Here is a 13,984-nt window from a genome sequence, read left to right on the forward strand (position 1 = left end):
AAAACATGAGACTAACAAAGGTTATGATTTCCTATTCTTTTGACTATGCCATTCTTTTTATGTTATTTTTCAACAATGAGAATAATTTGCTATGATAAAGACAACATTTCTATCAAGAAGGATATAATTATCACTCTACCCTCACACAGAAGTATACTATCAACTTGAGTATAGAAAGGCCATATTTTCCTCCTAAAAGTAGTTATCATGGAATAATATGAGATTTGGTGAGATTTGACAATTTAGCTGTGACATAAATTGTATCATATATAAGAGGAAAAGATCTTATTGATTTACGCAGTAGAAGATTTAATCTTCTGAAATTGAACTAAAGTGCCTGTAATCAGTGTTGAGGACTTAGTCAACCTTCAATTCCAGCTGAAATGCCCTTTATATTTACTGCATTTTTTATCCTTGTTTTAGTTATAGATTATACAACGTGTCACAAAAACATTCCTGAAACATGATGCAAGAAGAATAATAGTTCATTGTAAAGCAGTCATCCAATTTGCATCCCTCAGAGTGGCCTCATGTCACTGTCTTTCTCAGCGTTTGCTCCAAATATTGGAGAGACCAAAGTGTGCAAGAAGAAAGAAGTGTTTGCATCTTAATTAGTTCTCTGCAATGCGAGTGTTCTGTTTGAAGCACTCCTTTTCTGGGAGCTTCCTTCAGTCGAATGGAGCATCCCAGACAGTGTTAGTCTTCCTTTTGCTTCCATGTTGCTTGACTGCAGATTTTAGAGCACCTCCACTTATTCCTAACGTGCCTTTCCTTTGGGTCTGGAATGCCCCAACTGAAACTTGTCTCACAAAATTTAATGAGCCATTAGATCTTAGTTTGTTCTCTTTAGTAGGAAGCCCCAAAAAAACTGCCACGGGTCAGCCTATCACAATATTTTATACTGATCGACTTGGCCTGTATCCTCATATAGATGATTCACAAACAAGTGTTCATGGAGGAATACCCCAGTTGGGATCTCTAAAAAGTCATTTGGCGAAATCTAAGATGGACATCGAGCATTACATGCCAATAGACAACGTGGGCTTGGCTGTCATTGACTGGGAAGATTGGAGACCCACCTGGTCAAGAAACTGGAAACCCAAGGATATTTATAGGAATAAGTCTATTGAATTAGTCCAGCAACAAAACATACAACTCAATTTAACAGAAGCCACCAAGAAGGCCAGAAAAGAATTTGAACAGGCATCAAGACGTTTTATGGAAGAGACTTTAAAATTGGGGAAATCACTTCGGCCAAATCACTTATGGGGTTTTTATCTTTTTCCTGATTGTTACAACAATAAATTTCATGACTCGGATTATAATGGAAATTGCCCTGATATAGAAAAGAAAAGAAATGATGATCTGTCCTGGATATGGAAGGAAAGCACAGCCCTTTACCCATCTATTTATTTGAGGAGTGATTTGAAGTCATCTCCACGGGCAGCACTCTATGTCAGGAATCGAGTGCAAGAGGCCATTAGGGTGTCTAAATTAAAGGACCCTCAGAATCCAGTTCCCATTTTTGTATATGCTCGCATTGTGTTTACTGATCTAACTTACCAGTACCTGCATCAGGTAAGTAAGTCAAGGCATGACAGCTAAGAGATCATTTTTACAAATGATGCTGACAGAATTTTGTTTTTAAAGTGTGAAATTTGGTCTTTAATACTTACGAGTATACGCATCAAGACAGTGCTGCCTGTAATGGAGGCAGAAGGAGAACACCTTAAATCTTTTAAAATAAAAAATAAAATTTCTGGCATGGGTAAGGTTTCATTCACCTTGGCTATTGCTCCTAATGTCTATCTTGATTTTTGAATCTGACCCTCTTGCTGTGACTTCAAGTTTGTTAGGTTAGTCTACCTGGCTAGTGAGCCTGCAGGGATCTGCCTGCCTACCTCCCAAAACTGGGTTTGCAAGCTTGCAAGCTTGCATCTCTATGCCCCATTCCTTTTTTAAAGGGGTGGAGGTTGGGTCCTTGCATAGAGTCCATTTTATCAACCAATGTATCTTCCCAGCCCAGCACCTGAATTCTGATATTAATCCTATGAAACACTAGTATCTATGAAGAATTCTACGTAGTATAGACTATATCTTAACCGTTTCTCTTTTTTATTTAATGGATGTGTTCTTTTGCCAGCAGAAGTAATTAAATCCATGATAGTCTCCATTGTAAAATAGTAACAAAATGCTTGTGTAAAGAGTGTATAAGGAGTATAGAAATATTTAAATTGTTGCATCATCATGTTTAGCTTTGGTATTACTGTCAAATGTTTAATACTTTCACTTCATTCCTATGGGATAACTCTTCCTATCATTTCCCAGCGTGACCTCGTGAATACAGTTGGTGAAACAGTTGCTCTGGGTGCCTCTGGAATGGTAATGTGGGGAACTCTGGGTTTAGCACGAAGTATGGTAAGTTGAATTAGAAAATAGATGAAGATATTTTTTTATCATTTTAATGTTTGAATACACACACACACACACACACACAGTTATAAATGCTCCCCATTTCTCATCCCTCTGATACAATATTCCTACTGAATAATGGATTGGAAATGTAGGATCATGGTATTGGAGTAGGGTCATGTAGAATGTTTTGTAATTTTGGCTCTCAGAAAAAGATCAGAATAGTGTGTGTGTGTGTGTGTGTGTGTGTGTGTGTGTGTGTGTGTGTGTGTGAAAGAGAGTAGATGGTAAGCCACTGGGCTTTCACCTGGATAGTCCCTCAAATAGCTTGGCTTCCTCACATTGAGCAGAGATCCCAAGAATGTTCTGTCTACCCCTTACTTTTGTCATCTTTTGTTGTTGTTGTTGTTGTTGTTGTTGTTGTTGTTGTTGTTGTTTGAGACAGGGTTTCTCTGTATTGCTTTGGAGCCTGGAGTGGAACTAGCTCTGTAGGCCAGGCTGGCCTTGAACTCACGGAGATCCACCTGCCTTTGCCTCCTGAGTGCGATGATCTTTATAAATAATAGTTACTGAGACAAATAGTACAGGTTACAGTATGATAAGAGAGTGCAAGTCTCCTATCAACCCAGAAGACTTGAGGGCCAGCCGCAGAGGGTCCCTGGAAGTCTTATCCCCATAGCCTCTCTTGTTCAGATGGACACAGGAAGAAAGCATTCTTAGCTGTCACCTCCCAAGAGAAGGCTGACCTTGTATAGTCTCAATGCAGCACCTTGTGTGTTTGGTTGTTTGGGGGCAGGAAGTGATTTCCTGTCTTATGCAAGTGGGTGCAGGTCTCAGTTACTGACTTCTAATAAGATTTTGTTTCTTTCTCTATTCAAAGGAACATAGTTCATTGTTATGTGTGTGAATGAAAAACAAAGGTTGATGTTCTACCTTGTCTGCCAAGGTTTTTTTAGTGTGATTCATTCAGAGATAGCCGTCAACTTTGGTGTCACTGTTTGCTACTTAAGGCATTGTCTTAGCATTATCTCTTGTGGACTCTTTCAATACATTTCTGCTAAATTTCCCCAATCCATGATCAGTCTAGTTTTATCTTTATTATTCATTATTTCTGATCTGGATTGATATATGACTATCTGGGCTAGAGTTTCAATAATACCTTAACGGGTAGCTTCTCCTTCTTCCCCCTCCTCTCCTGCTCTTTTCTTCCTATTTTAATTTTTTATTGAAAATAAAGCTTTTTTCATACAATAAATTTGGATCATGGTTTCCTCTCCCTCATCTCCTCACTTATTCTTACTACCTTACCCTTCCAACTCTATGCCTTCTTTTTCTCTTAAGAAAATAAACAGACACATAAAACAGACAAGCAAGGATAAAACCAAACAAAAATAAAATAAGAAGGAGCACAGAAACTCAAATGTGTGTGTATGTGTGTGTGTGTGTGTGTGTGTGTGTGTGTGTGAGTATGCATGCACACACACACACTCACAACAAATCCATGAAAACTAAAAATGGAAATAGTAATATCCAAGCAAAATTTTTTTGCATCTTCTTTTTAATTTTACATATTGATCCCAGTTCCCTTTCCCTCCCTCCCTCCCTCTTACCCTCTCTCACCCTTCAAATGCACCCTGACAACCCTCCCCTCCCACCCCCCACCCCAATTCCACATGTAGGGCAATGCCATCCAGGTGGGGTCATGTAAATCTGTCAAGTCACTTGAAGTAGGGATTATGATTTCTCTCCTGTGTCTAGGTTAAGGCAGTATTCCTCCATGGGGGATGTGTCTGCAAAGTCCTTTTGTACACCAGGAATATATCCTGGCTTCACTGTCTGAGGTTCCTTAGACTGCTCAGTCCTTCTAGCTGAGACCCATATTCAGAGGGTCTGAGTCAGTCCCATGCTGGATTCCCAGCTATCAGTCTGGGGGCCCGTTAGCTCCTCCTTGTTCAGGTCAGCTGTCTATGTGTTTCTGTAACCTGGTCTTGTTCTCTCCTTCTGCATCTGGATTCTAGTTCAACTCAGTGTTTAGTTATGGGTGTCTGCTTCTGTTTCCAAGAGGTACTAGATGAGGGCTCCATGATGGTGGATAAGTTAGTTGTTGATCTCACTATCTGGGAAGGGCATTTATGGTAGCCTTTCCACGGTTGCTCAAATTGTTAGTTGGCGGCAGTCTTGTAGGTCTCTAGACCTTTCTTTAGGTTCAGTTTTCTCTTCAAACTAATAATAGCTCCCTCTTTTATGTTCATTCCCCCCCTCTCCTGTCTTCTATTCCTACCCTGACTCAATTTTCCTAGTCGCACGTGCTTTCCTCTCCTCCCCTTCTCTTTCTCCTACTTCTCTCTCCATTCACTGCCCTCCCACACTTCCCATGTGCTTTTGGGGACTTGTCCCTTTCCCCTTCTGTGAGGAACCTTACATGAATCTCTTAGACTAGTATGTTAAAAAAAATGCCCAGACAAAGCAATACGGAAAAAAATCTCCCTAATACCCTTGAGTTATTTTGTGTCATCTCTAGCAGGGCATGCATGGAGCCTGCCATAAAGTGTGGTGAGACCCCCTTGGAGAAGTTTTCTTTGTTAATTAGAGATAGCTTCTTGGTTGGGAATGGGAATCCTGTCTGTTCCCTATCTCACTGCTCATACTCTGTCTTGTTCGTATCTGTGTAGGCTCTATGCATGCTGCCATAGTTTCTGTGTGTTCCTATGTGTGTGAGTCCTTTTGTGTCTGAAAGACACTGTTTGCTTGGAGTCATTTATCTCCTCTGGTATTACAATCTTTCTGCTTTCTCTTTCACATAATTATCTGAGTCCTGTGGTGAGGGATTTGATAAAGATATCTAATTTAAGACTGAGTGTTATAGGATTTTTCACTCTCTGCATATTGTCCCATTGTGGATCTCTGCATTAGTTCCTATTGATAGCAATGTTTATATCACTATTTCATCCCAGAAAATAGCTTCTAAGCAGAGTGTTCATATAGAAAAGATAGCAAGGAATTAGGATCCAAAACTCTTTCTGGAATTCTTTGCCTCCAGAAAAGAATTCTAGGCTACCTAATCAATTTTTATCTTCATTCTTCATTTATACCAGAGTTAAGATGTTCAACACTCAAACTTTGCAAAATTTGCCAAAGGACTGACTGCCATGCACACACAATTATGTAACATTTATATAAACTATACAGTTTGAACCCATTTGTTTAGAGCCATCACTTTGGGAACTACTTTCGATGCTGTTTGAACTTGTCTGACAAATGTAATTCTTATTATGATTTGTTTTTTATGATTTACTATGGTTAAGTGAAGAAATCATAGGCCCCATGTTAAGCCCATGTATACGTATCTACCTTTTTGTCTTCAGAATAGTCCTATGTATCAGGCTTTAAAAATTATCCTTATATTATTGTTACAAGCCCTTTCCACCTAGCCTGGCCTCACCGTTCTGTCAGTTCCAAATAGCACACAGAGCTGCTGTATAAATTATGAAACTGTTGGCCATTGGCTAGCTCTGACTTAACTATTAACACATTTTTCTATTAATCTATGTATTTCTACATAGTCTTGGCTTACCAGGAATGCCGGGAATGCCGGACCTGCATCTCCTTTGTCTGCTATATTGCTGCAGAGAAGAGAGTGATTTCCTGTTTGTCCCTGCTTATATTCTGATACTGCCAAGCTATGTCACTTCCTGCCTGTCCAATCAGTGTTTTATTCATCAACCGATAAGACAAACATATACAGAATACATAAATCTTACAAGTGATGAAATTTAAGCACAATTAAATTTATTAATTAGACTTGGAGTCATCCAAATAGGAAACTAAGATTTAAAGGTTTGAGATATTCTTAAGTCATATAGAAGGTTATTTATGAAGCTATGACACCAACTACCAGGGCAAGAGAGATTCAAAGCTCATATTCTAAAAGATGAACCATTCCATCCCTTATTCTTTAATAACTGTGGAAGTTCAAGGCTAAATGGAGTCTCAACTAGATAATTATCCAGTGCCATGAAATGACACACAAAACTTACTGATGTTATGAAAATAATTGGTTAAATGATATTGTTTGTTAAAGTGAAAAAAGAGTGCTCTCTAACAATGTGGTGTGTCTATTGCTGTGTTTTCTAAGCATTGCTTGATGCAGTATACTGTCACATAGAACTTATGCCTTGATATTCTATCTTACGATTTTACAGAAATCTTGCCTGAACTTACATGATTACTTGGAGACTACTTTGAATCCTTACTTAATCAACGTCACCCTTGCAGCCAAAATGTGTAGCCAAACACTTTGCCAAGATCAAGGCATGTGCTCGAGGAAAGACTGGAATTCAGATAACTATCTTCACTTGAACCCCCAAAATTTTCAGATTCAATATGTGAAAAGTGGAAAATATGAAATCCGTGGCAGTCCAACCCTTGATGACCTACAATACTTTTCCAAAAACTTCCGTTGCAGCTGCTACGCCAACTTGAACTGCAAGGAGAGAGAGGACGTGGAAAGTGTGAGAACCGTCAGTGTGTGTGCCGTTGAAGATGCTTGCATTAATTCCTTTGTAATTACAGAACCTAGTGCTCTACCTGTGAACTGGAAACGTCCTTATTTTTCTAATAGCAGTCAGGTAGATATTACATCGTCTGCCACAGGAGGTCCGTGTGTGCCAAGGAAAGACGTCAGTGGGTATCTCTTTGTTCTCTCTATCTATTCACAGCATTTGAGATATTTGCTATAGGTTTCCATCATTTGAAAATTGGACATCATCTTTCAGAAACAATTCTATATGAATCATCAAGATTCTACTTTGAATTTCAGAGACAAAATATATTCTTCTATCCAAAACTGAATGCGAGGCTGTCATAGTTACAGGGTTAACTGAGAAAAGTGAAGATTAAATAAAATCAAATTTCTATAAATGGAAGTCTTTTAGTAATTTGTTTTTAATTGTTTGTTAAAATTTAGTAAGGTTTTAGTGATTTATTATTGGTGAAAACCTTGAAAGAAAATGAAAATTTATACCTTTTAAATGGCAGTGCTCTAATCTGCCATAATTATAATTTTTAGCTATTCTATCTTGAAAAATACTTATATTTAGACTGTATGGAAAAGTGAACTTTAAAAATGATACTTATTTTTATGTGACTTAATAATATATTTTTTTAAATTCATATTTGTAAAGTCTTTGAATTGATTTTACATTTATCATCAAGTTTAATGTATCAAAAATGGCCTTTTTCATCTACGCACCTACTTCTACATTAACCTGCTTCATAAGTCATTCATTGAGTTTTACTTGTTTCGGGCTTGATATTCAATGTCAATAAATCCTTATAAAGCAACATACTTCTTCCAATCAGTGAGTTTGTTGTATGCTTGAAAATGCAATAAAAGAATTTTGAGAATGACAACACAGCGTGTTTTCAGTGCTATAGTAGTTTACAGTGCTCTGCCATGCAAGTAAGAAGGTCAGAATGTTTGAAAGAAATGAGAAATGAGTAAAAGTTTTCAAAAGGGTGGATGCAAGTTAGTATGAAAGAGAAACACTTCAGAAGGAGGAACAACTGTGCATGTCTGTTAGTATAGGCAAAGCAGAAAATGATCAAATGACACAGTCTTTGTGACCCACATTGACCCACAGGGGACTTGACAGTGAAGACAGTCCAAATCTTATGCCTGCTCTCTTTTTCTTCACTCGTACAACATGATGTGTATGTTTTTTTAATTCCTATTATAGTCTTGTAATATCTATCCAGTGAGGACAGTTACTTGGTGACTTGTATTACAACTGTATATAGTGTGAAACAAACAACCTCTGGGACTTAGGATGAGCCCACTGAAAAAATTTTGAGTACAAAACCTCTTACCCAGTATGAGGTTTTGAACTTGGGGATGATGTCATGGGCACTTTTCTTAACCTTAATTTATAAGATCAATTCTTGCTTTCCCTTAAATTGCATCTTTCACCCTTCAGTCTTGTTAAGATTTTGTCAAAGGTATGTCTTCAAAAGTTAGTTATTGAAAAGTAATGACCTGATAAAGCTCTGAAAGGGACACAACATATGGACTACCTTAACGAGATGGGTGTCATGGTAACTAATGTTTAGGAGTTAGAAAGAATGGAGACAGCAAAAATTGAAAAGAGAGTTTGTAATCTAGCAGTTTGAAAAACAAATTCCAAATCCCACAGATAGAGGTAACCAAGCTCAATTTAGGTCTCCATAAATCCAGTTAAAGTTTACTTTTTAAGGTCTTGAAAAGATTGAATGATATGATACATTAAAAAGAGTTGACTTTAAACATACCTCAGTAAAGATCCAGCTCCTTTCCAGTAGGGCATATTTTGACAAATGCTTTATCCAACCAAACAAACATTTAACATTGTAAAAGAAAACTGTGAGATTTCATATTAAACTTAAATTTCTTCTCAGTGGGTCCATATCAATAAACTCAGCCTGATCCAGTTTTGTGTTCCTTCCATCACTATCCCATACCATTAAAAATCCATTCTAGACTTCTGCTTGAACAAAATAGCAAACTCATTAAGGCCATTAGGAGTATAGTGAACCTCTTCATGGACTATACTTTCTATGACTCTTCTAGGAGCCTATGAAGCCTTATAAGTCTAACAGCCCCAGGGAACATTAGCATTGTCTTGTGTGGTATCTCCTTCAGAGGTAGTCACTGCTGGCTTAGCAGACATTGAAAGTACTGATATTCCCAGTCAAAGGTGGAAAAAGTAATGTTTTAGGGGTTAGGAGTGATAGTGAGAGTGGAAAGATTTCCTCAGGTGAGATTAAACCATTGAGAATTTGAGGATTGATGGAAAATGTTCCTCTGTATATATGTTTGTCTTGTTGGTTGGTGAATAAAACACTGATTGGCCTCCAGTCAGGAAGTGACATAGCATGGCAGATACTGCCACTAGCTAACCATAGAGGTCAGGAGGTGTGTACAGACAGGCAGGAAGTAACGTAGCTTGGCAGAATAAGAATATATGCAGGAACAAACAGGAAATCTCTCTCTTCTCCACAGAGATGTAGCAGGCAAAGGAGATGCAGGGCTTGTATTCCCGGTAAGCCTAGACTACGTGGGAATACTTAGATTGATAGAAATGGGTTAATACTTAAGACAGAGCTAACCAATAGGAAATGCTAGTAACAGGCCAACAGTTTTGTAATTAATACTGTGTCTCTGCATGGGACCAGGCTGAGGTAAAGTGAATGTAACAGGAGATCAAAGTTTACAGCTTCAATAAGGCCCTCCCACACATTCCTATCTCAGGCCATAGGATCCCATTCTTTACCAATTAATGTCCTTACTCTTAACTGCCAACACCCTCTAGGACCTGAATTTTCACTAATTCAGCCAACCTTATAATGAGTGCTTCATTTGATTTGCCACGTAGCTGCTGGAGAGAAAATTCTCCTCCAGGGCACACTTAAAAACCTTTAGATTATTTACATGCATCTGGAGTCAGTTAGTTTTATCACTGAGTTCATTGTTGTCCTTCACTGCTTTTGAAGATGTTAGAGGTTGGTTGGTTGGTTTCATCACGGAGCTCATTTTTTTTTTTCTGTTGTCAATTTGCCAGAGATACTAGGAACCACCAACCAGCATTATCACTTTTCTTAGTTTCTTACAACTGTCAAAAGCTTCATACCTAGTCACCAAATCCTTTGCTGCATCAAGATAATCAAATTCATTTGTCGCCTTAAGGTTGAAAATAGTTTACGAGGTTTCAGTAATTCTAGAGGTTTTGTTAACCGTAGGTGTTGGCAAACTGAAAAGCCTATTCCAGACATTTAAATAATTAATTTTTGTATTTCTGTTGCTCCAGAACTGCTTCTGGTACCACTCTATGATTATTCAGGTTTCTCCAGAGAAACAGATCCTGTTACCCCAATAATGGCTGTCTACCAACAGAAGGTCCAAGAAATCAGTAGTTGCTCAGCCCATGAGGCTGGATGTCTCAGCTGGTCTTTAGCACATGCCTCTGATTCAAGTAAATGGGAAACAAAACAACCTAACCCAAGCAGTACTGCAAAGGACACAGTTTCTCCAAGAATGAATGTATAGGTCATTCCTCCAGAAAAAGAACCTAGATTTATTGAGGTGCTTGCTGAAGGTGGAGGAAATGCAGAATGGGTAGTGGAGGATGATAGTTATAAATACCAGCTAAGGCCATGTGACCAGTTGCAGGAATGAGGATTATAATCCACATGAGTGTTTCTGTCATGTTTTGTTTAAAATGTATTTGTATAGACATGTTTTCTTTCCTTAATGTCTTTATCTGTGATGTAACGTCAGTAAAGGGGGTGTCAGTGGCTATCATATTTAAGTTTGAGATACTAAAAGAATATTCCTGAAGGAATATTGCTTCCTGTTTTACAATTTATAATGCATTTGTGGTTATATGAGGGACAGTTACAGCATGTTAGGTATAATTATGACCTGGTTAAATATGTAATATGTTCATATGTGGGATAGTTGTATTAGGCATAATTATGACCTGGTTATTGTATTCATTTGAACATCAAGCAAAACAAAAGAAGATATTGTGTGTCAAGTTGAGAAGAGGTGGAGGTGTGGTGGTCACTTTTGGTTGTCAACTTGACTGCATCGGCAATTAACTAAAACCCAAATGTCTCTGTACCCCTGTGAGGATTTTTAAAAATTGAATCATTTGAAGTAGGAAGACCTACTTTTAATTGGTGTCTTTTGAGGTGAGAAGATCTTCCTTTAATCTAGATCCTTTGAAGTTGTAAGACCCACCTTTAATCTGGGCCGCACTTTCTGCTGGCAGCTTTTATAAAGAATACCACAGAAGGAAGTTAGCTCTGTTTGCCTGCTTGCTCTCGATCTTTCTAGGAAGTCCATTCCTTCACTGGCACTATAGCCTACTTCTTCACTTCTTCAGGATTCTGTTGTGTACTGAAGACTAGTTGAGACACCTAGCCTTGTGTACGGAAAAGTTCTGTTCCTCTGGAGAACCCTGGCTAATACAACTGTAACAAATTTGCATGAATTGTCAATCTTGAACTTATGGTTGGTATTCCTGGGCTCAACAGTATAACTGCCAGTATTCTATTCCTAAGAATATGTGAGCTCATTTTCACTTATAAAACTGCCAGGATTGTTTCATTATGATTATTCTGTATAATGTTCTAACATTTTGATAAAATTAGTATTTTACATAGCGTGATTAAGGGTATGACAGTGAAACCTCATCAATAAAATTGAAAATAAGCTACTTACCTACATGGGAGACTAGAAAGGGGTAATGTGGGAGTGAGCGTGGAAGGGGAAGTTGGATGGGTAGAAAGGGAGAGAAGTAAAAAGGACTGGCAGTCTTTGCTTTCACTGGTTCCATTGACAGCATAGATTTGCACAAGATCATGAGAAACATTTGATGTGGACATAATTAGCTTTCAACTTCTTGTGGAGCCAAGATCAGTTACCTCAAATGCCTCTTTGGCTTCACAAAACAGCTACTGCCAACTTCTTCCTCTCACTTTGCCCTGGCCTCTTAAAAATATTTTATCGGTCTGTGTGTGTGTGTGTGTGTGTGTGTGTGTGTATGTGTGTGTGTGTGTGTGTGTGTGTGTGTGTGTTCTATTGTACGAGGACACTAGACATTTGAGGGTATAACAGAGCTGGCTCTTTCAGAACTGGAGTTATAGGCAGTTGTGAGCTATTCAAGGTGGGTTCTGGGAACAGAACTCGGGTCCTCGAGAAGAGCAGTTCTTAACATCTAAGACATCTGCAGCCATCTTAATTATTTTCAGAAACAAAAATGAAGTAACAAAGTGGTAGTACAGTATGAGATATGCCATGTATATAGATTTCATTATTTATTTATTTATTTTTACCAACGTGTAGGTTCAGTTAAAGGCAGTATGATATTAAAGTCAATTCTTTGGTCATTTAAACTTTCCATTAGGGAAAAGGACATATTTAACCTGTGGTAGGTCTTAAATTTTATGTGTAATTGAAAAAATATTTACATTGGATTAAAATTTTCAAAAGTAATGAAGTTCTAATTATGCATCCTTGAACTGTGTATTTCAATTTAAAATCTTCGCATAATCCTTTATATTATGTTACTGTGAAATCTTGTCTAGCATTGTAAAAAAAAAATCTGGCTCATGGCTACAAAATAAAAAGTCAAATCTAAATATTTCCTTTGGTGTCATTCCCATTTCCATTGTTGTTGTACAACAGCATTATGAAGATAACATATAAAGGGAAGGAGTAAGAGTTTGTCCTGGCAGGGAGACAGGCAGCAGGCAGGCATAATAGCTGCAATAGGAAGCTGAGAGACCACAATTACAACCAAAAGCACAACGTAGGAAGCGTGACTTGGAAGTAAGGTGAGGATATCTACTCTTTTTTTTTATTCATGTATTCATTTATTTTATATAACTAAGTCCATTTAAATGAAAACAAACATTTATAGACAATATTTGGGAATTTGGGCGTCGTCCTTTCCAAACTACTTCCTGCTGGGAAGGGGCGCTGTCATGGGGGATTCGAAGAAGATGCAGAAATCCTGGCTGTAGTCTGTAAGGCTGCTTTGTCCAGCTGTTTGGAATGTAGGATCACCTGGTACTCTGTTTCAGGCGGTCTGGCTTGATCAAACCACATTAGTCTGGAAGGAATCCACATCTTTTCATTTTCTGTGGAAACAAAAATAGAAATCCTCTTCCCCAGTAACTTGTCCTTGAACTTAAATTTTTGAGTCAAAGCATTTTTTTTATTTAAATTATTATTTTACATGTCAATCCCAGTTCCCTCTCCCTCCTTCCCTCCTTCCTTCCCTTTTACCCTCTCTGCCCTCTCACATGCACTCTAACCACCTTCCCCTCCCATCCCCCCACCCCAATTGAGGCTATCTACTGACATGAATTTGCTGTCCACCTGTTACTCTTGAGACAACACACCCTTGCAGCACGCTGAGTCCTTTTTGATTTCAACTCTGAAACAGTTTCTCATGCAGCTTGCAACAGAGGGTAGAATTGTTCTTCTTAAAGTAGCTGTGCTGATTGTAGATCTGAGCGGAGAAGTGTCTTTGTGTAGTGGAGGGCAGTGACTAAAATACAACTGTTCAGAGTGTAGGGAACAGATGTGTTTGTGGCTGCTCACTTGTAAATGGGATCACATCCCATCTTCCCAAGGTTCAGTGGACATCTCAACCATAGAGCTTATAAGGAGTGTAAAAGCCAGTAGTCTGGTAGGGTCACAGTGAAACAATGTCTTCTAACGTGACAACTGAACTCAGTGACTCATTACAAGTATAGTTGCTTACATAAGATGTGAACGAGATGGAGCCAGTCAATAAACTGTCATGGATGTTGAAGGGGTTCATAAACACCTACCTCTCACTGAGGAACTACTGATGGTTGATAGCATTTAGCGGGAGGGTAAGTTTGGTTTTAGCCTCTGTTACCACTTGGGTATACAGTCAGAACAAATTGAACTCAGTAGATTGTAAACAAACGAACAAACAAACAAAACACACACACACACACACACACACACAAAAACAAAAAACAAAACAAAACAAAAACA

General features: G+C 38.3%; 1 protein-coding gene across 1 annotated transcript; it reads left to right on the forward strand.

The window, feature by feature from the left end:
* Nucleotides 1-453: 453 nt before the first annotated feature.
* LOC127215466 (hyaluronidase-5) lies at nt 454-7,284 on the forward strand. Its single transcript, XM_051175913.1, has 3 exons — nt 454-1,578; nt 2,329-2,418; nt 6,615-7,284. The coding sequence occupies exons 1-3, from the start codon at nt 625-627 to the stop codon at nt 7,149-7,151; spliced, it is 1,581 nt and encodes a 526-aa protein (XP_051031870.1). The 5' UTR covers nt 454-624; the 3' UTR covers nt 7,152-7,284.
* Nucleotides 7,285-13,984: the final 6,700 nt, after the last annotated feature.

The sequence above is a fragment of the Phodopus roborovskii genome, unplaced genomic scaffold (genome assembly GCF_943737965.1).
Source record: "Phodopus roborovskii unplaced genomic scaffold, PHOROB, whole genome shotgun sequence".
In the NCBI taxonomy this organism is placed as follows: Eukaryota; Metazoa; Chordata; class Mammalia; order Rodentia; family Cricetidae; genus Phodopus; species Phodopus roborovskii.

Excerpts from the sequence above, each read along its gene's own strand:
- LOC127215466 (XM_051175913.1), top strand. The coding sequence starts at position 625 with ATGCGAGTGTTCTGTTTGAAGCACTCCTTTTCTGGGAGCTTCCTTCAG. Across the intron at positions 1,579-2,328 it reads CTTACCAGTACCTGCATCAG|CGTGACCTCGTGAATACAGT; the intron begins GTAAGTAAGTCA and ends ATCATTTCCCAG. Across the intron at positions 2,419-6,614 it reads TGGGTTTAGCACGAAGTATG|AAATCTTGCCTGAACTTACA; the intron begins GTAAGTTGAATT and ends ACGATTTTACAG.